Source organism: Lepidochelys olivacea (assembly GCF_965140295.1).
Source record: "Lepidochelys olivacea isolate rLepOli2 genome assembly, chromosome: 21".
Classification (NCBI taxonomy): Eukaryota; Metazoa; Chordata; order Testudines; family Cheloniidae; genus Lepidochelys; species Lepidochelys olivacea.
Window position 1 is genome coordinate 1482520 of NC_140431.1, and position 25798 is coordinate 1508317.

Genomic DNA, 25798 nt, shown 5'->3' on the forward strand with positions numbered 1-25798 from the left:
CCACTGGTCTGACCAGTAGAGCATTTCTTGCATTATGTCATATATATGCAGGCCTTAGGACACAACAGTGCAATATTCTAATACAAACTGTAGGTGACAATATAACAAGAACCTATGTTTCCAGAGCTAAAATATCAAACAATTAAAGATCAATCAGCATGGAGGCCATCAGATTTAATTAAGTTTTTAAAAAGTTATAAGATTCATTGTATACCTATTTAATCATGCTTGTTTATGTCTAATATAATGCACTTAATATACCTAGCGTATTTAATAGTACAAATATAGTATATTAGACTTGTAGTCTATTATGAAACAACATTTACAAATCAAGACTTCAATCTGGCAGTGGGGTCCATGAGCATGGACATCTATGCCTGCACAGAGCCACACTCAAAACAACTGGGGTACACACTAGTAGATCCCAATACAGATTAAGGCTCTACCAAAGGCCCTTCATCTAGAGACAGGGTCCAAAATAAATAATGATAATGGTGCATCCTAATTAGCCCTTTGAACAATTTTAGAAATATTTTACCCATCACCAAAGGCCTCAAAAACCTAAGTAAAAATAGCAACACAAAGAATTCATCCACTGCATGCCAATCATCATATTGCAAGGGATGCTCATCTGCCCAAGCTTTCTTAATGCTCTCAAGGATCTATCAACAACAAAATAATCATCTCAGGAAGAGGACAGATAGAAAATATTGTATAAAAAGATTAGTAGTGCTAAAAATATTTCACTCTATTGGGCAGCAAGCATACGTAACAAAAATAGTCAGCATAGTGTTTTAGAAAGATCAGTGCTAAGAAAACAAATGCTGATACATTATCTCTAAAAATTTGAAAATCAGATTAATACAGAACTATAATTTGATTAGTCAACAAAACATTCTGAAACAAACAATATATGTAGTATAAGTGGCATACAAGGGACAAGGCACAGAACATATTAAAACCATGTTTTATGGAGCATGCGTCAGATGTTCAGAATAAATAAATCATGATATACAGACTAATTAATCAATATACCTGTGCAACAACTTCTATGAAGCATTACAACCAAACGATTCTAGAAACTACTATTTTGCTGATAACGTTCTGAGTTTTAAGGGGAATGACAAGTTCTACAATTTACTTTGTAAACTACCAGAAAACAGTTAGAAAGAATAAATATTCCATGAAGAAAAGCATATAAATATTTTGGAATTATTCATGTTAAATTTCCCAGCAGTTTTAAAAAAATATATATTGTAGTCCTTTCATAATTGGTTGGTACCCACCAGGATCAAAATGACCTGCTCATAAAGGTCCATTTGATCATTCAGTTACCACATGCACTTACAAATGGGTGATGCTATTCCATGTGCTTCTATATAAGCTAACAGCCAATATACTTGTGCTCACATGCATACAGTACATATGCCCTCTAAGTCCCAAATAAGCTGGGTAAGTGGCTCGCCACATTAATATCAGCTTTAGTGGGGTGACTACTTTCTAATACAGAGAGCTTAATATCCAACTGGGAATTCAGACTTAGAATAAGGATGTACAGTTCCTAGCATTCAGTTAGCTGGAGGGAAGTATTTCTGTATCAGGAAATGCACCATTAGCACTTTAATGATTCAAAGCTCTGGTAACAAAGAGGCAAGAGGTTTACAATCTAAATCCACAACCTACTATCTGTTTGTTTAAATCCACATCCTTTACATATAATTGGCTAAAGAAGGCAATGAGAAATTTTTAAAAACTTTTCCAGATGTAAGCACAAAAGAGTGCAGAATCACAGGTTGCAATGTGCACCACAGCAGATACAACATATACTACATGGAAATCAATTACAATTACTGCTATTTTGATGAACATTAAATGAACTCATTAGAGCAGGGCACTTAAAATTAAGTATTAACAACATCTCCTAATGGGCACTTAATTAAACTTTTTTCCAACATCTCCATCTTCACTACAGAAAAGTAATTACTCATCACTGTCCTACAGTGAGGCAAATGAAATCCATGGGATTAGGTATTATTATATTGAGTAAGTAGGGCACATACAGAAGCCTCTAATTCAGAGAGAACCATTAGTACAGTTTTTATTTCCACTACACACCAGCAATACTTAATGTGTTGCAAGGCGTGGGGAGGAGGGGAAGAGAGTAGTAGTTTTTAGGTCGTTCTCAAATAAGCTACAACTAAATTTTATTAATTGTTCAAAGCTCTAAGCAGGAGGCCCTGTCTACTGTTGTTTTCAAGGTTCAGAGATGGACTATTAACTCAGGACCTAACATGAAAATGCTCTTGGTACGAGCCACCTCACTTATTCCATGAAATTTAGACACCAGTTATTTATACCTGGAATGTCACGCTTTACATCCTTCAGTGAACTATACCAAATACATAAAAATGGAAAGAAATAAAACATGTTGTAAAAATGAAATAATATTTCTAGCTGCCATATATGTGACAGACCTTTTCAAATAAAAATGTACATGTGTATGTGGGAAATCTAAAGGCATCATAGGTTTAATGATCAAAAATCGTTGCTGTTTGCCAGAGATCACATCTGGCTTGGTCCCAAATGAAATAGGATTTGTGATCTCAATCTAGTCACAAATGCATAATTGACAGTTTTGTACACAAGAGGGACTATTCTTCAATTCTGGGAGTGTTACAAGTCAGAAATGAGGCGATGCATGATCTTACAGAGCACACAGCACCCCAGAATACAGCATAAAAGTATCCAGCCTGTCTGAAAATAAAAAACAGTGGCCACACATTTTTAAGGCAAACAGAAGAATACTGGAAACTCCTTTTTAAAACAAACTGGTAGTCAAAGCAACCAAAATGAGTACACTAGATTTATATATTATTAATTACAGTGCTCCCTTCTTTATACAGTTGCTCTGGGAAGTTGTGTGTTACAAGTGTTTAAAAGATATAAGAAAGTTTGAAAGAGTGCTATGTAAGGCAGCACTGCTGTTAAAACAAACTTCTCTTCATAACTAAATGATGACAGTTCAAAGAATTCAGTCCAATACAGTCAATGATATAGTCCTCTATCCTATTCAAAAGCTATACTAGTGTCTGGTTTGTAAAATGCTCAGTGTTTGTTTTGCAAAGAAATGGTGTGGAAAAAATGAAACAAAGCCCAGCTAATGCAAATATCCTAAAATACTACTCAAAAATGGGATACTACAATACAAAATGTTTTTGTTGTTTTATTATCTGTACCATGATAGTGCCTACACTTCGTTGGGAACTATTCATATACACACAGAGGAAGCTAACTTCCTGCACCAAAGTGTTAACAGTCTAATCTTACTGGAAATACTAGTGAAATTACTGATAGTGGTTTCAGCAACAGAGGTTAAAAAAAAAAAACCCTCACTTATACTTCCGGTCATCTGATTTCTGAAGAATTATTTAGACCAATAAGAGATAAAACAACTCATTAAGCATCACTCCACTGGATTAAAATGGGACTCTGCTTCTCTTGTACATAAGAGGATTTTGAAATTCCTCTGAAGTACATGCATTAGGAGGAAATCACTTTTGCAAGCTTAAAACTTTAGGGTTAGTTATTTCCTGATAGTTCTGTGGGTTTAGAGGAAATAAACCGAAAGCTAATCCTCTAGGATTTAATGAGTTGTACCAGCAAACTCTTCTTTAGTTTATTAGTAATTCCTCAACTTGTAGGGAGGTCACTTTAGCCCTCTACATAGTCATTTATATTTGCACAGGCACCTCATAAGAGGGGAAAGCGTAAATAGTTGGGAATGAGCCACAATATACTCAAAAAGAAAAGGAGTACTTGTGGCACCTTAGAGACTAACCAATTTATTTGAGCATGAGCTTTCGTGAGCTACAGCTCACTTCTAGCTCACGCTCAAATAAATTGGTTAGTCTCTAAGGTGTCACAAGTACTCCTTTTCTTTTTGCGAATACAGACTAACACGGCTGTTACTCTGAAACCACAATATACTATCTGTTTAAATCTACATCCGTTACATGCTTATAAAAACAAAGGTTGGCTACAATTTTGAATATCAAAGTTTGAATCCTCTTGACATTGTTTAATACATTTGTACTTTCACACTTTGCATCCATAAATCTTAAAGTGCTTTACAAGACCAAGTAAGCATTTAACAGGTGAGTTAAAATGAGACAGTGAGGTTGAAATGACTTGCCAAAGGTTTTGCAGAAAAGTCAGCAAGAGCTGGGATTACAATCTAGGTCTCCTGATTCAGCTCCCTGCTCAAACCACTAGGCCACAGCTGTGCAAACACACAAAAGCTGCCAAATAAGATGAAATGTCAAGGTAATTCTACTTCAGTCATATTTGTGTTGTAATCCTTCAAACAATTCTGGTCCAGAAAGGCCCTTAGTTCAGTCAGTTTTTAAAGGCCAAATGAGTGATTTTGCTTAGTCAGACCCATAAAAATGTTAGTTATTCTTGGCACTGTTATGCCAGTTAACTCAGCTGTTATGTATCTGGGTAATAAGATTTTTTTTTATTTTATTTTCTTATGATTGGCCTCCAAAAAAAATCCATGTGCAAGACACTGCACAAATACTCCTAGACTTCCAATATATAAGCATATGAGTATAACTAGTTCTATTAGTTACTGGATAATCAGTTACTGTCAGGAGCCAGGGCATGCAGCAGAGCTAGTCTCCAGGTGGCCTCATCAGTACAGCTGACCTGCAGCAGGCTGCCTGATTAATCATTCAACCTGACTAGCTGCAGAGGCCAGCAGCTCACTGGCTTCTCAACCTTCATGCCCACCACAGTGCATACTCCTGTGTTACCTTGTTCCTGTTGCTCTTGCCTTGCTTCTGCCCTATCCTTGAGTTGGGCCCCTCCTTGCTCCACTTCCTGACCTCCAGTTTGACATTTGGCTCTGGCTCCGAACTACAGACTCCAGCTCGACCCTTGGCTCTGGTATCCAGTTTCTGCCTTCTGGTTTTACCCTTGGTTTGGCTCCAGATGACTGACTGCAGCCCTAGCCCCGACCACTAGCTCTGCTTCCCGCTCTGGCCACTACGTTAGACTGCCCTCATCCTGGTTAGCTGACAGTTACACTTTTTACATAGAAAGTGCCATATTGAATCAGATCATAGAAATGTAGGACTAGAAGGGACCTCGACATGTTCCACTGGTCCATCTGGCCTGATAAACTTCTCTAATTTTGGTCAACGTCTCTAGTTTTAGAGGAAATCAAACTTACACACAATATGTACGTGTAGCCAATTTTGCAACACCGTGTAATAAGAATAGGGTTTTTTTTTCCTGATTTGGAGCAATTATTTTATGCTCTGGAGTGCATCCATTTCCCTTGATCTAGTCGTTTCAGCTCACATAGTTTCAAACACTATTTATGTTCACAAGTTACTTTATTTTGTGCCCTCTGAAGCCTTTATAAACAGAATGTAGGAAAAAGCAGATTCAAACTAGATCTGAATATTATCTGCCCTACTTGACTGGTTCTATAATGTTTAGCATTTTCCTTCTTAACTCAGCTACCATGGAAAGTTTACTATCCACACTCACATTATGTACTGTTATGTATCTACACCAGTTTAACACTTAGTTAAGCCAAATCATTTCATTTCGCAAACTAAGAAAAATAAATTGGTCATGCTATTTGGTCTCATCTACCAGCATCCATCTTCCCTTAAATGTCAGCAACGTGATGTAAATCGAAATGTCCTGATAAAGTCACTACTTGCATGGATGCTAATGAACCAAAATAATCTTACTCACAGAACTTAGTATTAAGTCCAAAATGAAATTATTACATAAAATGCTAAATCCCCATTTTTACACCACTGGGAATATTACTTATAGTCAGAGAAGTAAAGGAATTTAGTTAAAACAACTCACCTTTTAAAAATCAATAGAAGAGAACAGCTAGGGACTTAAGTTTTAGTGAGTTTATTTTAATAGTAGGTTTCAGAGTAGCAGCCGCTGCGTTAGTCTGTGTTCGCAAAAAGAAAAGGAGTACTTGTGGCACCTTAGAGACTAACAAATTTATTTGAGCATAAGCTTTCATGAGCTACAGCTCAAATTTTTTCCTCCATACGGCTAAATGCAGTGCCTTGCATGACAGGTTTCAGAGTAGCAGCCGTGTTAGTCTGTATTCGCAAAAAGAAAAAGGAGTACTTGTGGAAAGCTTATGCTCAAATAAATTGGTTAGTCTCTAAGGTGCCACAAGTACTCCTTTATTTTACAAAAAGAAAAGGAGTACTTGTGGCACCTTAGAGACTAACCAATTTATTTGAGCATAAGCTTTCGTGAGCTACAGCTCACTTTATCGGATGCCTCCTTTTCTTTTTGCAAATACAGACTAACACGGCTGTTACTCTGAAACCTGTCCTTTATTTTAATAGTAGTTCATATTCTGCATTATAATTAGGGCCATACCAAATTCATAGCCACGAAAAGCATGTCACAGACCGTGAAATCTGGTCTCCCCCTGTGAATCTGGTCTTTTGTGTGCTTTGACCCTATACTCTACAGATTTCACTGGGGAGACCAGTATTTCTCAAACTGTGGGTCCTGACCCAAAAGGGAGTTGCAGGGGGGGTCACAAGGTTATGATGTGTGTGCGGGGAAGGTCGAAGTATTGCCACCCTTACTTCTGCACAGCCTTCAGATGTGGGTGGCTGTTAGCCAGACACCTAGCTCTGAAGATAGTGCCATGCCAGCAGCAGCACAGAAGTAAGGGTGGCAATACCATACAATGCCATCCTGACTCCTGTACTGCTGCTGGCAGTGGCTCTGCCTTCAGAGCTGGGGTCCTGGCCAGCAGCCACCGCTCTCCCCTTGCCCAGCTCTGAAGACAGCACTGCCTCCAGCAGCAGCGCAGAAGTAACGGTAGCAGTACCACATACTCCCTACAATAACCTTGCAACACCCCCCCACACACACACACAACTCCTTTATAAGTCAGGACCCATAAATTACAACACTGTGAAATTTCAGATTTAAATAGCTGAAATCATGAAATTTACAATTTTTAAAATCCTATGACCGTGAAATTGACCAAAATGGACCATGAATTTGGTAGAGTCATAATTATAATCCTCTCTTGTACAAGCATACATCTATGTTGCTATAACTTGAGTTTTATCATGACAATTAATCATTTTGAGTGCAATGCCAACTTCCTATCTTTTCCTCCAAGGTCATGACTCAAAGCTTTCCATAGAAAGGATAACAGTTCTGTGTTTATGGCACTAGCCTGGAGCTTAGGAGACCTGCACTTAGCTCCCTGATTTGGCCCATGTTTCCTGGATGACCTTGGGAATTTTGTCATCACTATAAGTGGAAGAAAACCCCCGTGGATAAAAAGCTAGCCTAGGAATCAGTAGCTCTGGCTTCAATTCCCTCCTCTGCAACAGATTCCGTGTGAACTTGGGCAAGTCACTTCGCCTCTCTGTGCCTCAGCTCCTCATCTGCAAAATGGGGTAACTGTACTTCCCCACTTTACAGGGGATAAACACAGATGATGGCGAGTCTCTCTGATACTACAGAAATGGACCATATAAGTACTCAAGACAGAGCATCCACATGTCTTGCCCTTACAAAAGCCATACGCGTATTATAAAATATGCCTATATATCGCAAAAAGTTCCCCTCCCCTAAGGCATGAATGGTTTAGTTATGTTCCCACCATTTAAGTCCATAAAAAGAAATTTGTCAACAAAAATTTGAAGGTTTCAGAGTAGCAGCCGTGTTAGTCTGTATTCGCAAAAAGAAAAGGAGGACTTGTGGCACCTTAGAGACTAACCAATTTGAGCATAAGCTTTCGCGAGCTCCACTGAATCCATCTGATGAAGTGAGCTGTAGCTCACGAAAGCTTATGCTCAAATAAATTGGTTAGTCTCTAAGGTGCCACAAGGACTCCAAATTTTTCAAAAAAAGAAAAGAAGGAATCCGTCTCCCTCTGCTTTTTGCATTACTTTATTGCTACTTATGGAGAACAGAACCACTTTTCAGCAATTCTTAATTTCTTGCACTCCTTTTCTAAAGCAGTTTAAGATTCTACCAGTAAAAGCAAAGCCTTTCAAAGTATTATTCAATAAGATACATTTACATTATATATTCAAGTGATCAGGCAGAATGGTCACTAGACAAGGCACCTGTTTAATGCAGACATTTATATTCCAAATATTCAAGATATATTGTGGTGAATTCCCTTAAATTAGTTTCCTTTGGGGAATGCAGGAGAGTCATGAATCAAGTGAATGGAGAAGCATCTTTTAGACTGGTAAGTATGACAGCAGCATGCAGCTGAGCCAGGGCATTCTGCTTGCAAAACTTTGTTGAGCATTTAACAACTTACACCAGACAAACTTTTTAAACAAGGGAAAAATTGTTTACTTTGAAAGTAAATATTCAAAAAAGGATTTTTAAAGATTTGATAATATACTCTGAAAAATGCTACTGTAAACATGGATTTAAATGAAAAAACAACAACAAAAATCCAAACAAACACAACTCTAGATAGAAACCCGGCCTCAAAACAATCTGTGGCCAACTTCTACCTCTATAGCCCCTTACCATAACTTTGCTTCCAGGCATTTTATTCAGGTAAATTTTTATTTTCAGAAACATCACTAATAAAGTTCTATTAGCCCCATAGTTGTTAACTGAAATACAGTGTAGAGGAAAAATATTAGACCTAAATGTTTTAAACATGAATCTGAGATAACATTGGAACTACACAACACACAAACAGGTTTTTGACCTGACCATTATTCCACTACATGAAACTATCTAGTACTACAAATATGCAAACAATGATGTTTATATTAATATTCATATTGTATATGAAAACACTGCATATTTAGAAATTATTTAACGTATATAGTACCTTTCAGATAAGGATCTAAAAGTACTTTAAAAGGCTAGATTAAAATTATTCCCATTTTGTAGGCACAGAGAAACTAAAAACAGAGCATTTAAGTAATTTACCTAATGCACAGAAAGGCAGTGGCAAAGCCAGGAAAAAAAATCTAAGAGCCCAAATCTCTGTTGACACGTCCTCCTACTGGATGCTGCACCCTCCCAAAGACAGCAACTTTTTAAGGTGGGTGGAGAAAGCAAAGCTCCTTCCCCACTGAGACTGGAGGGAAATAAGCAGTAGGGGTGAACCAGAGAGCAAATAGGTCTCTAGGAAGATAGGCCATGTAAATGCATAATTGTCCTGGGGAACTTAATTGCACAAAATATGGAATCCAAAAGCTTAACCAGACTGAAATTTTTAACCAGACTGAAATAACATCCACAGTTATATTAGATACTAAAAATATACAGTAAACCCTCATATGCTTCAGGAATTAAACTAAATAGCTGACTCATACTAGGAATTAACTTCCCCTATGAAAAAAAAATGAAATTTGGTGTCTGACAATCTCCACACTGAACCAGGGTAGAAGAGGCTGCACACACTACCTGCCAGTAACATTAAGCCTAGCAGGGGAACAAGAGGAGGAAGTATACCTCTTAGTTAACACGTCCTTAGAGGGAACCTAGGCAATGGACTAAGCAGTCAATCCTGTGAATGAGGCTAGGGCTGGACCTTATTGTTTATTCATTTGTTTATTAACACAGTCAAACTCCAAAGGGGACATATTTTGACCCTACAGACAGCACATGTACTGTTTTGTAGAATTGATGGGAACATCACCTGTCCAAAGCAGATGACCATTATAAGGTTTCTTACACCTTCCACTAAAGCATCTGGTGCTGGCCATTATCAGATAAAAAAAACCAGACTAAACAGACCTCTAGTCTGATACAGTACAGCAGTTCCTGTGTTGATGATAAAAGGTTAAAAAACTGCACAAAATGTAATTCATGTCTTAAATCCGAAAAAATGTGTTCAGAATTTTCTTTGTTTTTTTCCCTTATGCCTAATTGTATGAACTCCAAACTAAACCACCATTTTACTTGAGACACACAAACCTAGAGACAAACAGACAGACACTATAGAAAAACAGTTAGAACTCAATCCCACCCTTAAGTATGTGGTATGCAACACTGAAAATCTAAGTCAGCCCCTGTACAAGTTTAGTTTCTAAAATATGCTGCATATTATAATGCAGGACTAAAATCTAGACTGCTGAAAAACTTAGTTCTACCTTACTATTGCACGGAAAAGCTTAGTTAAGTGACAGACTGCCTTCTCAGCTTATTCACATAGAGAGAACACATACATTACAGCTAAATAGGTTTTTTTTTAAATAGCACCCAGAAAAAAATCAATGGTACGCCTTCCACTGAAAGATTAGCTAACATTGTTGAATACTGGCGAAGAAAGGAAAAATCTTTCTTCTAAAATTATTGGTTTCTTCTTTCTGTGAGCCTCCACAAAGAAATTATAACTAAATCAGCTCTCTCCTATATGACACTGAAATATATAATAAATCTTCAACTGAACAATTGGCTAACATTTTTTCCTTCATTTCAGGCCAACTGTTTCTTTTATGCGTGCTTCTTTTCTTTTTTTTATAATCATTTGGATGTCCCATTGGCCTCGACACAATCTCCTCCTCTTTAGAAGGAAGGAAGGGGAACAGCCAGTTGCAATTCACATGTCACTATGCAGAATCTCACATACCCCTCAACCTGGGGAGTGCTACTCAAAGAACATGCTATGTAAATGGTAGACCCTGATTTCACTGCGTGTTAGAAAATGACTTTCAGTTAATATGATCAGTAGAAGTAAGGCTGCTGATAATCCCTCCTCAACCTTATTTATGCTGAGAGGTATTTGTACAATCCCAGAAATGTTAAGAATGGTAGCCACTATCCTTAGACAAAAAGAAAAGGAGTACTTGTGGCACCTTAGAGACTAACCAATTTATTAGAGCATAAGCTTTCGTGAGCTACAGCTCACTTCATCAGATGCATATCGTGGAAACTGCAGCAGACTTTATATATACACAGAGAATATGAAACAATACCTCCTCCCACCCTACTGTCCTGCTGGTAATAGCTTATCTAAAGTGATCATCAGGTGGGCCATTTCCAGCATTGGTTAGTCACTAAGGTGCCACAAGTACTCCTTTTCTTTTTGCGAATACAGACTAACACGGCTGTTACTCTGAAACCTATCCTTAGACAGTGAAAACTTTTAGAACTATTTTGTTATTTAAAATATACCAGGAGGAAAGAATCTGCTGTCTGATAAACTTATTTTAAGAATGAACTAACTGTAAATGTACCTTTTCTTTCAAAAGATCTTCTACCAAAATTTGGCAAAAACCCATTTGATCTAGTTTTTTCAATTAGCAATAAAGCCAAGTAACTATGAAACACTACAGACTCCCAAACCCTCTCCCACTCCAAATAAAATATGCATTTCAGACTACAGTTTCAGTATTTTAACTCTGAATTTTGAAGGAGCAGAGATATTAAACCACTTGTAATTAGGATTTAACAGAAATGTTCACCAACTTTCAACTACAGCAACATCAAAAACCAGCATTTAATCCCTATGCTATGCAAAAAAGTTACTTTTTATCTTTGTTTCAATCAAGTCAGTTTATTGAGAGGTACAAGATGACAGTCATATTGAATGGCATATTTCCCAACAGTTAACTCAGTTACCACATTTACTACTGCCCTCAGAGATCATCCAACCTTCTTTTCTGATAGACCATTCACCCATGTCACATTACAACAAGATGTTAAATTTAATATAAAAATTCAAGCTGCATGATGGGAATTTTAAAAAGGCCAGGGTTCTTAGTCAAAATAATAGTTTGGTATAATGGCTGATCAAATGGCACAATACTCACAACTTTCCAAACCTTCACACACTCACCATGCACAAACTTTTCACATTTAGGCTGCAAGTTTCCTCTAAATTAAAAATCTGAAGATACTGTAAATTGTGCCAGCTACCTTCAAACCAGAATCCTGCACTGCTGTATCATTTTTAACAGAATATAGCTCAAATCAGTATATATAGTTGGGATAGTCCATATACAGCTGGGGATGCTTTCAGCAGGGGGTCGGAATAGATGCCTCCTGAGGTCTCTTCCAATCCTAATCTTCTATGATTCTATGATATACTAGAGGAAAAATGAGACTATCGATCTGTATGGAATGCATATTTTCCCATAGCCCAGTTGCTGGTGTAAAATGAACCAACAGGTGGATTAATATACTAATGGATGTTAAAATATGGCCTGGTGTGAAATTTACAAAAAGAAGGTTTTAAAAAAACTATAATTCCCCCAAAAGCCACCACCTCACCTTCCATGTGCGTCTTCTCCAGGGTCCAGGCACCTAATTAGTGGAGCCACGCCTGTCCGGCTCCACTAATTAGGTGGGTGGCCCTTCGTTCTCGTGTGTGCAACCACCCAGGCGCACACCTTAGAAAAAACCATCTGCAGACCACCTGAATGGAGCTCGCGGACCACAGTTTGAGAACCCCTGCTCTATAGCAATGAGATATCACGCTAAATAAATCTGAATGGACTTAAAACAACTCCAAGTGGCACAGGTTGCAGGCTAAAAAGTGGAATAGCAGATATAACAGAACAGCCATTCAGAGACATAATAGATAAAAAAATCTAATTTATTTTTCACCACTTAAGCTGTAGCCCCCTCCCAACGCACACACTTTCCAACTTGGACAATGAAAATGGACAGGTCATTTTCATTTTTGTTGGTAGCCAGTTTCTAGCCTTTGCATTTTTTATTTCTTATGGACTACCACAAATCTACATTTTAGTTACAAAAACACCAAGCAATAAGAACCCCCTACTCTCAAGAGTGCATATCAGTGCCCTCATGCTTTAAGTTTCATTTTATTTTTACATAAACAAAACTCATAGGTAATTAGCACAAAATAAAGACAAAATGGGATCTCAGAATTTGTGAGCCAAGAGTAGGCTTGGCCCTGGAAAACTCTGCAATTCAAAGTGATGAAGCATTTTTCTTCCATATACATATGAAAGTGCTGTGTACTGTTAGGACCTGAACCTGCTACATACCCTTAATTCCCACTGAAGTAAGATCTCTACACAGCTCCCATGTTCTATCCAAGAGGACAGCATTTAATTTGTGGGTAATATTATTCGTTAAAAAGTGTATTAGGATATTTCAGGGTGAAGAACATTGTGAAGAGATTAGATCAATCATTAAAGAAGCATTCGAAAAATTAGCAAGTGTCATGTCGTGTGCATTACTCTTCCATTTTATGACATTTCCGTGTCAAAGAAGGAAACTAACCTTTGAGTTGGTAAGACAACTGTCATAATAAAAGTTGTAAAATCTTGAATTTATACATATAGAAGACATGGCTTTACAATGTACTGAATTCTGTATTCTACTAGTTTTAGTAATTAATTACCCAAGAGGTAATAACTTTTCTAGTTACATAGTTAAGATATTCACCAAATTTCAAACAACTAGCTTTAAAAAATGCATTCTAGAACACCATCCTTTCTGATTAATAAAATTAAAATAAAATCAGTTTTTCTAAGCACTGTAAATAGTCTATTCTTCAGCTAGTAAACGTCAAGATGTCTATCAAGACTGCAAGAGGCTCCGCATGATGGGGTACGCCGCATAGAGCTTTGGTTCTACATGGAGAGCATGGACATTACTAGTCTAAGCCTCTCTGCTGGCAAAGTCAGAGTGCAATATTAGAATTATTCTTAGATGGATGATGGACCTGCTTCTCCTCTAGGGGAAAACTGATATAAAAATTGACTGACATGGTCAGGGTAAGCAAAAAACAAGGAACATTTAGAAGACAACAATGACCCACAATAAAGTACTCGAGAATAGGGGTAATAATAAAATGCCAAACAAAGCAGAAAGAATGAGTAACATGGTAGTGCATTGTTCAGAAGAGTTATGATATTTCCCTTATAGACAGTAAGGTGACAATACCGAGACATACCTAAAGTAGAAAGTGAGAGAACATTACAAACCCTTAAAATGGACTATTGAAGTTTATTTTTAAATTGATCTCACACTAACTAAAACTCCTATACAGAAGATGGATAATTATGAATAAAACAAAATTAAAATAATTGACCAGCACAGCTAATACTAAATTATTATTATTACAGTGCTTAGGCTCAGCTAATCAAGCATATGGAATTAAAAATATTCAAGCTCGTAGACTTACATTCCTCACTTTTGGTAAGTACTGTAGATAGAATTAAATCACATAAATGCATCTTGAACAAAGAAATATTTCTGAGTTTATAAACCTGATGCTAAAGGGGGGGGCGGGGGAGGAAAAATAACCAAGCATTCCAAAAAGTGGGAACTTTTATGTAAAACAATTCCTCCTATAGTAATTTTAGGGACTCAAACAGATACTCAATTAAAGATATGCTATAGAGATGTGACAGTAAACTTGCTAAACTTTACCAATGCCAATCATACTCTTTAGAAGGAGTCCCTTCACAATCAGTCATAAAAATATGATGAAAAAGATTTAGAGAGACATCTGTTTCACTCTCAGGTGTTCTTCTCATAATCCTTGTTTTAAGAATGTTAGTTTTTTTTAGAGACATTTGTTGCTCCTTCCATCTTACTCATATTAGATCAGTTTCTGTGTCACAGGGCTTTCTACAGCAACAAATTATATCACAAATGGGAGATCACAGTAATAATTAAGAGATCCATTTATGTTTAAAAAGAAAAAAAACACTGGGTTTGGTGGTCCGTGTATTAATAATATTAATGGTATTGCACCCTTTTTAATGGCCAACAGCAGAGTACTCAAAAGATTCAAAAGTGGAGTTAAAAATCATAATGTACAAATACTAAAATGTTGAATACAACTAACCCCCAAGCATAAACCTGAAAAACAGCCACCTCTACACAAGCAGAAGAACTTACATTTGCTTAGCACTGGACACATTTTAACACCAGGTTACTCCAATCTAAATAGGGCATGCAAACTTTCCCTAGATGATAATCCCAGACTTCAATTGAAGAGTCCCATGTGAGATTTTCAAAGGCATGAAGGGCAGTCACTCCGTAACTCCCACTGAAAAATCAATCAGAATTGGGTTCCTAACTCTCATTTTTGACTTTGAAAGTCTTCTCCTGATACCAACAGCAGATTTGATAAATGCACATTCAAAACCAAATAAGTGTGATGCAATGTGCAATGAGATGGAGATCTTAAAAGTAGACATAATGCACTCTGTATAATAAAACACTGTACTGTAACACTAATATGATTGTTTTTACAGTACCAGAGAATTTCAAAACACTTAAATAAAAAGATGATCACATGAGGTAAAGATCACTATATGAGAGCAGTGAGGTTTAGATAGGGTTAAGTGTCTTGTCAAAGTTCAAACAAGAGAGGAGTGGCAGAGACACAAACAGAAGCTAAGAGTTTCAATTACTTGTAGCCCAGCCCTAGTCAACAGACCACACTCCCACAAAAAGAGAGAGACTAGTATGCTATTTCTTTCTTTTTGAGCCAATTAAACAGCATAGCAAAAGCATCCCTCCCCCCAACCACAGAAGAGGTTGTAAAGTAAATCTAATGTACCATTCTAACAGGTCCATCTGTGTTACCAGAGTTCAGATGTACAGTTCTGGTACCCTTTATTGGTATGAACATTTGGACTACTAAGTACCAACTAGAGGCTCTGGCTGCCAGTCAGGCACTTTCAACAATACATATCAAAGTTGTACTGGATTGCAATTAACTTTATTGGCATCGTGGTTGTCCATTTATTTCACAGCTAGAAGATGAAACTGCAGAACTGGCAGAAAAAAAGACTTGGCTCAAATCTGGTAAAGGACAGCCCCCTTTCTTCCATCTGTACTAAATGGAAGGATACTGCAAAAATTTTTAACAAGTTCTCACTAGTGTTGAATTTTAACTGGGATTGAAAGTGTAAGAAAAGACTTATGGTCTCCAAAACTAAATGTTAAAAACTAAAGCCCCAGTACTGCATGTATTTGCAGTAATAAAGTTTGCACGAGACTTGACTTTGATGGAACTACTCATGGTAGTTAAGTTAAACAGGTTTGCAGGACTGGGACCTAACCCATTCCAGGAACCAGAGAATGAGCAACTATTGGACCAAATTCCAGACACTGAAATGTCCTAAAGCTAAACAAGTGAATCAGTCTTCCTCTTATTTATGTATCATCTTTTGTTAGGGTTTGAACTACGGTCATTAGACTGAAAGGGGTGGATTCTGCTAGTTTTGCACTTTATCTGCATATCAGGTGATGAATACAATGACAAATTTGAGAGTTAGATAAAACATGGCAATTATTTGCAAAAAATAATTTACACCATCCCACCAAGAGAGATATTTATCAGGGAAACTATTTGGAGATCTCTTGTAGAAAAAAAAGTTCTGTAAATCAAAATACAATACTGTCTGATTTACTTAAACAGAACAGAACTAGAACAATTAAGATGATCATTACCTCCACTCACACGTAGCCAAAGCATTTAAACAGTCTACTAATGGCTAACTTTTAAAAAAATGTTAAACTAAGGAGAGGAGCATGTCATGATGTTTACACCATATCATATTAAGAAATTGATGATGAAATTGGATGACAAAGTAAATCTAGTATGAGTACACATACTTCTAAGATAAATGGACTTGTGCCCTCAAATAAATTATTGGTGGAGTTTGCTGCATATTTACTATTGTATATGTCAAATACTTTACAGAATTTTTGAGTTCAGAAGTGCCTGGTGAATACCATTCATCCAATAACTCACTTCAGAGAGCTACAGCCTTTTAGTATCCCACCTATTTACTGGAAAGAAAAATTTCTGTACCTTATTTCAAAAGGGGCAAATACTGCCCTGCCCTGGTTTCCAATCCAGCAGAACCAATGTAAATTCACTGCAAAAGGAGTACGTGTCAAGTCACACTGTCCCTGTACATTGCAGAGCTGTATTCTATGGGAGTGCTTACTGTGCCCAGTGAGTGAGGGAGATTGAAGAACAGCAACTGTATACAGCACTAATTTCTTCCCAAAAGGGCTTACTGTGTCCTGAAGCTGCAATAGTGGCCACAGAGTAGCTTCACTGATGCTCTATCATCTTGAAGGGACTGAAGAAAGATAATCCTGCTATTCAAACTCGGAGTTGAAGATTTTGCATATAATCAGCAATTCTTCCTACTTTAGAACTTTATATGGTAGTGTCAACCCACTCTTGATACACCATTGGCTACTAAACTAATAATCTACGCTTCACTTGGCCAGTGTTGGCATTCACAATATCTGGGCAGTACTTTGGCAGCAGGGCTTCATAACCTGCCTGAATATTTTGGAAACTAAAAATGGAGACTTACTGTGGCCAGAAGGCTCACTTTTAAGTAAACTCAGCACTAAGAGATGTTGACTTTACTGTAGTGGAGGCTGAAATTTTCCGTTTATTCCCTTAATAACAACAGTACAGTCAGCAGCACAAGCTTGATCTATATGCTTTCTTACCAATAGGCCTCATATCTAATGTGGAAGTGTGGGTGCACTTTTAGTTGATGATGGAATAGTTTAGTCTCCATGGACCATATTGGTCCTTGGCCTCATTGTCAATTACAATGTGGACACTTGTATGCTGGGGACTAGCAGGAAGCCACCATTTTAATAACAATGTATTTTAAATATAGGGTTCATCTCAAGTCCAGTATGTTTGACAAGGACTGTTTTAGTATTTATTTATACTGTGTAGTAAGAGGAAGCCTTACACATTTCTCTTTGCCACTACTGTTCCCACCTTACCAAGGACAGGTGTTATACAACTAAGTAGCAGGCTCTAAACTTGAACCCATAGCAAATAAAACTAGGCACGTTCTTAGGGTGACCAGCTGTCCTGGTTTTATAGGGACAGTCCCAATATTTGGAGCTTTGTCTTATATAGGTGCTTATTACCCTTCATCCCCAACCCGATTTTTCACACTTGCTGTCTGGTCACCCTACATGTGCTCATGTTAAGTAACTAAAAGAGGGAAGAGAGTGGAGGACACACATTTCTCCACCACTGAAAAAGTCCATATCTCGCAATGTGTAGTTAACAACGTGCAGTCTGATTAACATTTATATCTTTCAAGAAAGCTAAACTAGATCCTGAAATTTTCATTTTAGATTCATTACCGAGCCTGCTAGAAACATCCAATGCAGATTTCATTACTGTCAGATAAAGATATTGCTTTCCTTAATGAAGAGCTGTGTGTCACCACGTGGTACAAAGCAAGTCTAGCCTGTTGATCCACTGCTGAAAGCTACTGAAACACCAGCATCAGACTTTAATGAAATGCCGTATTGATTAAAAGATGGAGGTAGCTAGTCAGCACTGAGGTTGTACAGACATAAAAAGATTCAAAAATGTACCAACAAATACCTCAGTGTCAAGAGGATGAGGACAGGACATATTTAGTACAGGTCCCTCAACTTTAGAATTCCCCTGCACTCTTGTTGTGACAGTGCCTCAGTCTGGTGAGCTTCCAGGCACGCTAAGGCCTACTTAGAAATTCTCACTAAAGATGTAGGTTGACTTGTGAGGATCCAGTTTTTATTTTTACCTTGATATGACTGGAAGAGAAGGAAATAATGTTTTTTCTGTCATTTTGCTGTGCTGTATTGATTTAAATTGGTCTATATGTTCACTTTTTTAAATACAAACAAAATACCTACCCAAAGGACTAGGCACCCTGACATAATCAAAATCACAATCCGTATAAAAACAAACAGCACCAGCAGATCAGAGGCCAACCCCACCACCACCACAAAAATCACCTATCCCCATCTCAAAACCCCTCATGCACTCAAGACCAATGACACTCCAAGAATGCCACAGATCCCCAAACACCCCATATGCCTACACAAATAAATGCAATTTGAAGTGTTCTAAAGGTCAGTAAATTTGGACTATTTTGGACCAGCGAGTGGAAAGGAAGCAAATTTTGTCATGGGAAACACTAGCTGAAATATCAGGGGGTAGCCGTGTTAGTCTGTATCCACACACACAAAAGCTGAAGTCCTAGTTCAATTTGCTCCAAAAGTGAATTCTAAAAACAACAGTATTAATTAGAACAGCTAGTTCTCTTTTCACTGCTCTAGCAATTTGTACTGTAGTGGTTACCTTTCCTTGCTAGAAGGGTTTGCCACTGTCAAGTCACAGCCCTAATACAATACAAATTATAAAGCACTGCATATATGATTTTATGGGGTGTGCTGTTTTACAACTAGGACAATGCTTCTCATGCCGGTGGTAAGAGAGAAACTGTCAAACTGAGAGAATATTGGAATTAAATAAATAAAAATAATTTAGAAAGATCACTGTCTTGGCCCACAGACTTCGCCTTTCTTTCGAAATTAACTATTCAACTTCACTGTAAACAAATGACCAAATAATAAAATAATAGTTAAAAACACGCAGAAGTCCAATTCTGCTCCCAAATTTACTCAAGAAATTTAAGTAAGAGGAATTTCTGGGAGCAGAATTGGACCCTGAGTGCTGGGATTCTAATGATATCCTCCCCTGTGAAGTGGAGATGGGAGAAACTGAAATCATAGAATCATAGAATATCAGGGTTGGAAGGGACCCCTGAAGGTCATCTAGTCCAACCCCCTGCTCAAAGCAGGACCAATTCCCAGTTAAATCATCCCAGCCAGGGCTTTGTCAAGCCTGACCTTAAAAACCTCTAAGGAAGGAGATTCTACCACCTCCCTAGGTAACGCATTCCAGTGTTTCACCACCCTCTTAGTGAAAATTTTTTTCCTAATATCCAATCTAAACCTCCCCCACTGCAACTTGAGACCATTACTCCTCGTTCTGTCATCTGCTACCATTGAGAACAGTCTAGAGCCATCCTCTTTGGAACCCCCTTTCAGGTAGTTGAAAGCAGCTATCAAATCCCCCCTCATTCTTCTCTTCTGCAGGCTAAACAATCCCAGCTCCCTCAGCCTCTCCTCATAACTCATGTGTTCCAGTCCCCTAATCATTTTTGTTGCCCTTCGCTGGACTCTCTCCAATTTATCCACATCCTTCTTGAAGTGTGGGGCCCAAAACTGGACACAGTACTCCAGATGAGGCCTCACCAATGTCGAATAGAGGGGAACAATCACATCCCTCGATCTGCTCGCTATGCCCCTACTTATACATCCCAAAATGCCATTGGCCTTCTTGGCAACAAGGGCACACTGCTGACTCATATCCAGCTTCTCGTCCACTGTCACCCCTAGGTCCTTTTCCGCAGAACTGCTGCCTAGCCATTCGGTCCCTAGTCTGTAGCTGTGCATTGGGTTCTTCCGTCCTAAGTGCAGGACCCTGCACTTATCCTTATTGAACCTCATCAGATTCCTTTTGGCCCAATCTTCCAATTGGTCTAGGTCCTTCTGTATCCTATCCCTCCCCTCCAGCGTATCTACCACTCCTCCCAGTTTAGTATCATCCGCAAATTTGCTGAGAGTGCAATCCACACCATCCTCCAGATCATTTATGAAGATATTGAATAAAACCGGCCCCAGGACCGACCCTTGGGGCACTCCACTTGATACCGGCTGCCAACTAGACATGGAGCCATTGATCACTACCCGTTGAGCCCGACAATCTAGCCAGCTTTCTACCCACCTTATAGTGCATTCATCCAGCCCATACTTCCTTAACTTGCTGACAAGAATACTATGGGAGACCGTGTCAAAAGCTTTGCTAAAGTCAAGAAACAATACATCCACTGCTTTCCCTTCATCCACAGAACCAGTAATCTCATCATAAAAGGCGATTAGGTTAGTCAGACATGACCTTCCCTTGGTGAATCCATGCTGGCTGTTCCTGATCACTTTCCTCTCATGCAAGTGCTTCAGGATTGATTCTTTGAGGCCCTGCTCCATGATTTTTCCAGGGACTGAGGTGAGGCTGACGGGCCTGTAGTTCCCAGGATCTTCCTTCTTCCCTTTTTTAAAGATTGGCACTACATTAGCCTTTTTCCAGTCATCCGGGACTTTCATGATGAAAGCATGCTTTGCTCAAGGTCAGCTTTTACACCAGGAGTCCGGGTAATAGACAAAACAATAGAGGTGTGTCTTAAAAATAATTAAGACACAGATGAGAGATTGCGTAAGTCAATCATGACAATATTGACATGTCACACTGTAGGAATCACAAAATAAGAAGTTTTAATAAAACATTCATAATTAAAATTTGTTTAAACTTTGTAAAGTTCATACCTGTGTTGTGCAGAACTTGAGAAGCTGTAATTAGTTTCAGATTTACAATTGTAAATCATTAGTCTGTGATTGCAGGTAATACTATTTAGCATCCGATGAAATGAGCTGTAGCTCACGAAAGCTTATGCTCAAATAAATTGGTTAGTCTCTAAGGTGCCACAAGTACTCCTTTTCTTTTTAGTATTTACTTGACATTTGAGATCCATGCTGGTAAAGAGGATTTTATTGCAATGATCTGATATTCCTGGTTAATTACAATATATTCAAATTAATGCTATTCTATGATTGGAAGCTGAGTTCTCTTTGGAAAGTAAAAACGATATCATGAAATAGGAATGGGGAATTTCAAGAATGTTCTCAGGATACATAGTGTCATTTGCACTGGCTCTGACCATAGACAAAGCTAAGACACCATTCAACAACTGAGATTTAAAACTACACATTACTATGGAGATAGCTTGCAGAGATTCAATTTCTTGGCTTTGTGACACTGGGACTTAAATACAGTACGAGTAATGTACTGAAGTCACAGTCCCCATCTTCACATGTCATACTATACCCGAAACAGAAAGGTTCAATAGGGTACGGGATGCTAAAGGTGTCAGAAAACAATCCAATCACTTATCCAAGAGTCCCTTTAAATTCTGCCTCACTGCAATTAATTCGGTCAATTTCACCCAGACTGGAACAGACACACACTATGTACCTATATATTCATATATAATTATAGCCAGGAGAATAATCACTACCTCAAAATCATCTTACCCCAAGGTTAAGCTCTGCTATTATAATTTGCTGTGTAGTGCTTTAGAGCTGCTGTTCAGTACAGACAAAAGACAGAGTGCTTAGTACACCTGACTGTAGTTTAATGAAAAACTGCCAAAAAAATCTCATTTCTCATGTAAATATCAGATAAAAGGAAAACTAAAAACAAGCAGCACATCCCTTCTTAAATTCTGCATTCATATTTATCTAAGAGGTTCAAAATTAATCACAACAATATAGAATCTCCTACTTTCCATAAGGACATTTGCTATTATACTCGTAGCCAGTTTCAATATTTTACAAATAGCCAATACATGTTTTTAATTTCAGATCTTTTTGAGATTCTTCATTTAGCTTTTCAAAAGGTAAACAAAACACTTAGTTTAACATGAATCTCTTTCACTGTTCTGAGAAAGTTGCAGGGCCCACACCACGGGTAGACAGACTGTGTGAGAACATGTGTGCTCAACCACAAACTTCAGTTACAACAACAGTGATTTATCTCAGAGAATTCTCCGAAGATAGAAAAGGACAGATGCAAGAACTCTTCTCCTTCCCAAGCTTCACACAGAATGGAAAATGGAAAAAATCCAGGAACAATGTTCATGGAATTTTTGAGAGAGAAATGCTTTAAAATCCAAGTAACAATGTAACACAACACAACATACATCAGATTACAATGGACATAAAGATAACAGATTCCCTCTAGGAGATGCAATGATCTCACTATCCCTGCACAAAATAAACCCAATCTACTGATAACAAAATTAATAGCAATGATGAAGTCAGTCAAATATTTTCAACTACGAAATTGTTACTGGATATAATGAATACTAAGGGCAGCTATGCCAAACCATCTGCTGTAGACAGCAAAAAAAAAAAAAAAAAAAAAGCCCTGAATAAACTAGTTGAAGATTATCACATGCTAGAAAGGATTTTTACACCAAAAGAACTTATTCCAGGACTGCCTGGCTCTTAGAAAAGGATCCCACCCCATGGGAGGGGAGATTATTTTTGCAGTGAGAGGAGTGCACAGTGGACAATGATTAAGCCAATCCATAGAAAAGCCGGCACTTCCCAGCCTCCAGGCTGGGCCGGGGGGTGGCAGACCCAGAGCCCTTACGTCACCAGGTAAGAAGGGACACGTTAGCAGCTCAGGGACAGAAACAGGGACTCCGACTCAAGCGCCAGCCCCACCAGCGGCTCAGCAGGGAGCTCCGCGGTGCAGCAGCGGGGGGAGGCAGGGGACAGGAAGACAGGGCCACGTGTGCCCAACCCGCCCCGGGGGGGGGACTGGAGCAAGCCCGGGGGTGCCCCAGGCCGGTTCCGGGGGGCGGGGCCAGGCCCGCCCGGGTCCCCACGGCAGGGGGGCGGGGCCGGTGCTGGCCCGTCGCGGGGAGAGTGAGGCGGCCCCGTCCCGGGGCGGGATAAGTGGGGGCCGGGGCCGGTCCCGGTTAATTGGGGGCCGATCCCGGGGCGGGATAATTGGGGGCCGGGGCGGGGGGGGATAATTGGGGGATGGTCCCGGGGCGGGATAATTGGGGGATGGTCCCGGGGCGGGGGGGGGATTGGGGGCCGGTCCCGGGGCGGGGGGGGGATGGTCCCGGGGCGGGATAATTGGGGGCCGGTCCCGGGGCGGGGGGGCGGATGGTCCCGGGGCGGGGGGGCGGATTAGGGGCCGGTCCTGGGGCGGGGGGAGGATGGTCCCGGGGCGGGGGGGCGGATTGGGGGCCGGTCCCGGGGTGGGGAGGGGATTGTCCCGGGGCGGGGGGGCGGATTGGGGGCCGGTCCCGGGGCGGGGGGGGGATTGGGGGATGGTCCCGGGGCGGGGGGGGGATTGGGGGATGGTCCCGGGGCGGGATAATTGGGGGCCGGTCCCGGGGCGGGGGGGGGATTGGGGGATGGTCCCGGGGCGGGATAATTGGGGGCCGGTCCCGGGGCGGATGGTCGTGGGGTGGGGGGATTGAGGGCCGGTCCCGGGGCGGGGATTGGGGGCCGGTTTCGGGGCGGGGGGGGGATGGTCCCGGGGCGGGGGGGGGATTGGGGGCCGGTTTCGGGGCGGGATAATTGGGGGCCGGTCCCGGGGCGGGGGGGGCGGATTGGGGGCCGGTCCCGGGGCGGGGGGGGCGGATTGGGGGCCGGTCCCGGGGCGGGGGGAGGATGGTCCCGGGGCGGGGGGGGGATTGGGGGCCGGTCCCGGGGCGGGGGGAGGATGGTCCCGGGGCGGGGGGAGGGGATTGGGGGCCGGTCCCGGGGCGGGGGGAGGATGGTCCCGGGGCGGGGGGAGGGGATTGGGGGCCGGTCCCGGGGCGGGGGGAGGATGGTCCCGGGGCGGGGGGGGGGGGATTGGGGGCCGGTCCCGGGGAGGGGGGAGGATGGTCCCGGGGCGGGGGGGGGATTGGGGGCCGGTCCCGGGGAGGGGGGAGGATGGTCCCGGGGCGGGGGGGCGGATTGGGGGCCGGTCCCGGGGCGGGGGGAGGATGGTCCCGGGGCGGGGGGGCGGATGGGGGGCCGGTCCCGGGGCGGGGGGGGGATTGTCCCGGGGCGGGGGGGCGGATTGGGGGCCGGTCCCGGGGCGGGGGGGGGATTGTCCCGGGGCGGGGGGGCGGATTGGGGGCCGGTCCCGGGGCGGGGGGGGGTGGTCCCGGGGCGGGGGGGCGGATTGGGGGCTGGTCCCGGGGCGGGGGGGGCCGGTCCCGGGGCGGGGGGGCGGATGGGGGGCCGGTCCCGGGGCGGGGGGGGGGGCTCACCTGGGCGCACGGTCTTGAGGCGCACGGGCTCCCTGAAGTGGCGGATGACGGCCAGGGTGTCGCGGTGGGTGAGGCCGCTCACGGGGGTGCCGTTCACCTCCAGCAACACGTCGCCGGGGCTGGGGGGCTTGCCGGAGAGCAGCGCCGGGCCGGGCCCGCCGAGCTCGCCCAGCAGCAGGCGGCCCCCCAGGTAGGGGAACTCGCCGAGCTCGGCGCCGCCCCGCAGCAGGTCGGGGTCAGGCGCCCCGCCGGGCTGCGGCGGCCCCCAGGACACGGCGCACTCCTGCACCTTGCTCAGCCAGTGCCGCTTCCTCCGCAGCGTCTTCGACATGCCGCACCATGGGGGGCCGCGCCCGCCCGCCCGCGCGCGGTGCCCCCGGCTCCGCGCGCCGCCCGCGCGCCTCACAGGGCCGCTCGCCGCCCAGCGCCGCGCGCCTCCGAACGCGGCCGCCGCAGCCTCCCGACTGCTGCCCTCGGCGCGGCGGCGGCGGCCGGCCCCGCCCCCTGCAGGGGCCCCGCCCCCCACGCCGAGAGCCCGGACACGGCCGGCCACGCCCCCTCAGCGGGCCGCGCGCGGCGGAGCGCAGTCCCAGTGACGTCAGAGGCAGAACTTTCGCGGGCCGGAGCTGGAAAGGGGCGTGTCCCCGGCTGCCCGTCCGTCCGCCCGCCCCACGTCTGTCTGTCCGCCCGGCTGTCTGCCCCGCCCCCACCCCCGCCTCTGCCTGCCCCCAGCCCCCCCTGTGTGTCCCCCCTGCTGCCTGCCCTGCACCCCCCCAGCTCTGCATCGCCCCCCACCCCTGCATCGCTCCAGCCTGCTATCTGCAATCCCCCCCGCCTGCCCCTGCTATTCTTCCCCCCCCCGCATCCATCTGTCTGCCCCCCACCCCACCCATGTCTGTCCCCCCCGGTGCCTGCCCTGCACCCCCCCAGCTCTGCATCGGCCCCCACCCTGCTATTCTTCCCCCCCCCGCATCCATCTGTCTGCCCCCCACCCCACCCATGTCTGTCCCCCCCTGGTGCCTGCCCTGCAACCACCCAGCTCTGCATCAACCCCCACCCTGCTATTCTTCCCC

At 42.3% G+C, this 25798-nt stretch overlaps 1 protein-coding gene across 3 annotated transcripts in view; it reads right to left on the bottom strand.

Moving 5' to 3' along the window:
* MAGI3 (membrane associated guanylate kinase, WW and PDZ domain containing 3) overlaps positions 1 to 25099 on the bottom strand; it is a 211099-nt gene extending 186000 nt beyond the window's left edge. For 2 of the 3 annotated variants that reach the window (XM_084611306.1, XM_084611305.1), the window contains exon 1: positions 24726 to 25097. In XM_084611306.1, coding sequence (XP_084467432.1) covers positions 24726 to 25056 — 331 coding nt within the window. In that variant the 5' untranslated portion in view covers positions 25057 to 25097. Of the gene's footprint in view, positions 1 to 24725 lie in introns of all 3 variants that reach the window. The other variant, XM_084611307.1, reaches the window with a different exon arrangement.
* Positions 25100 to 25798: the final 699 nt, after the last annotated feature.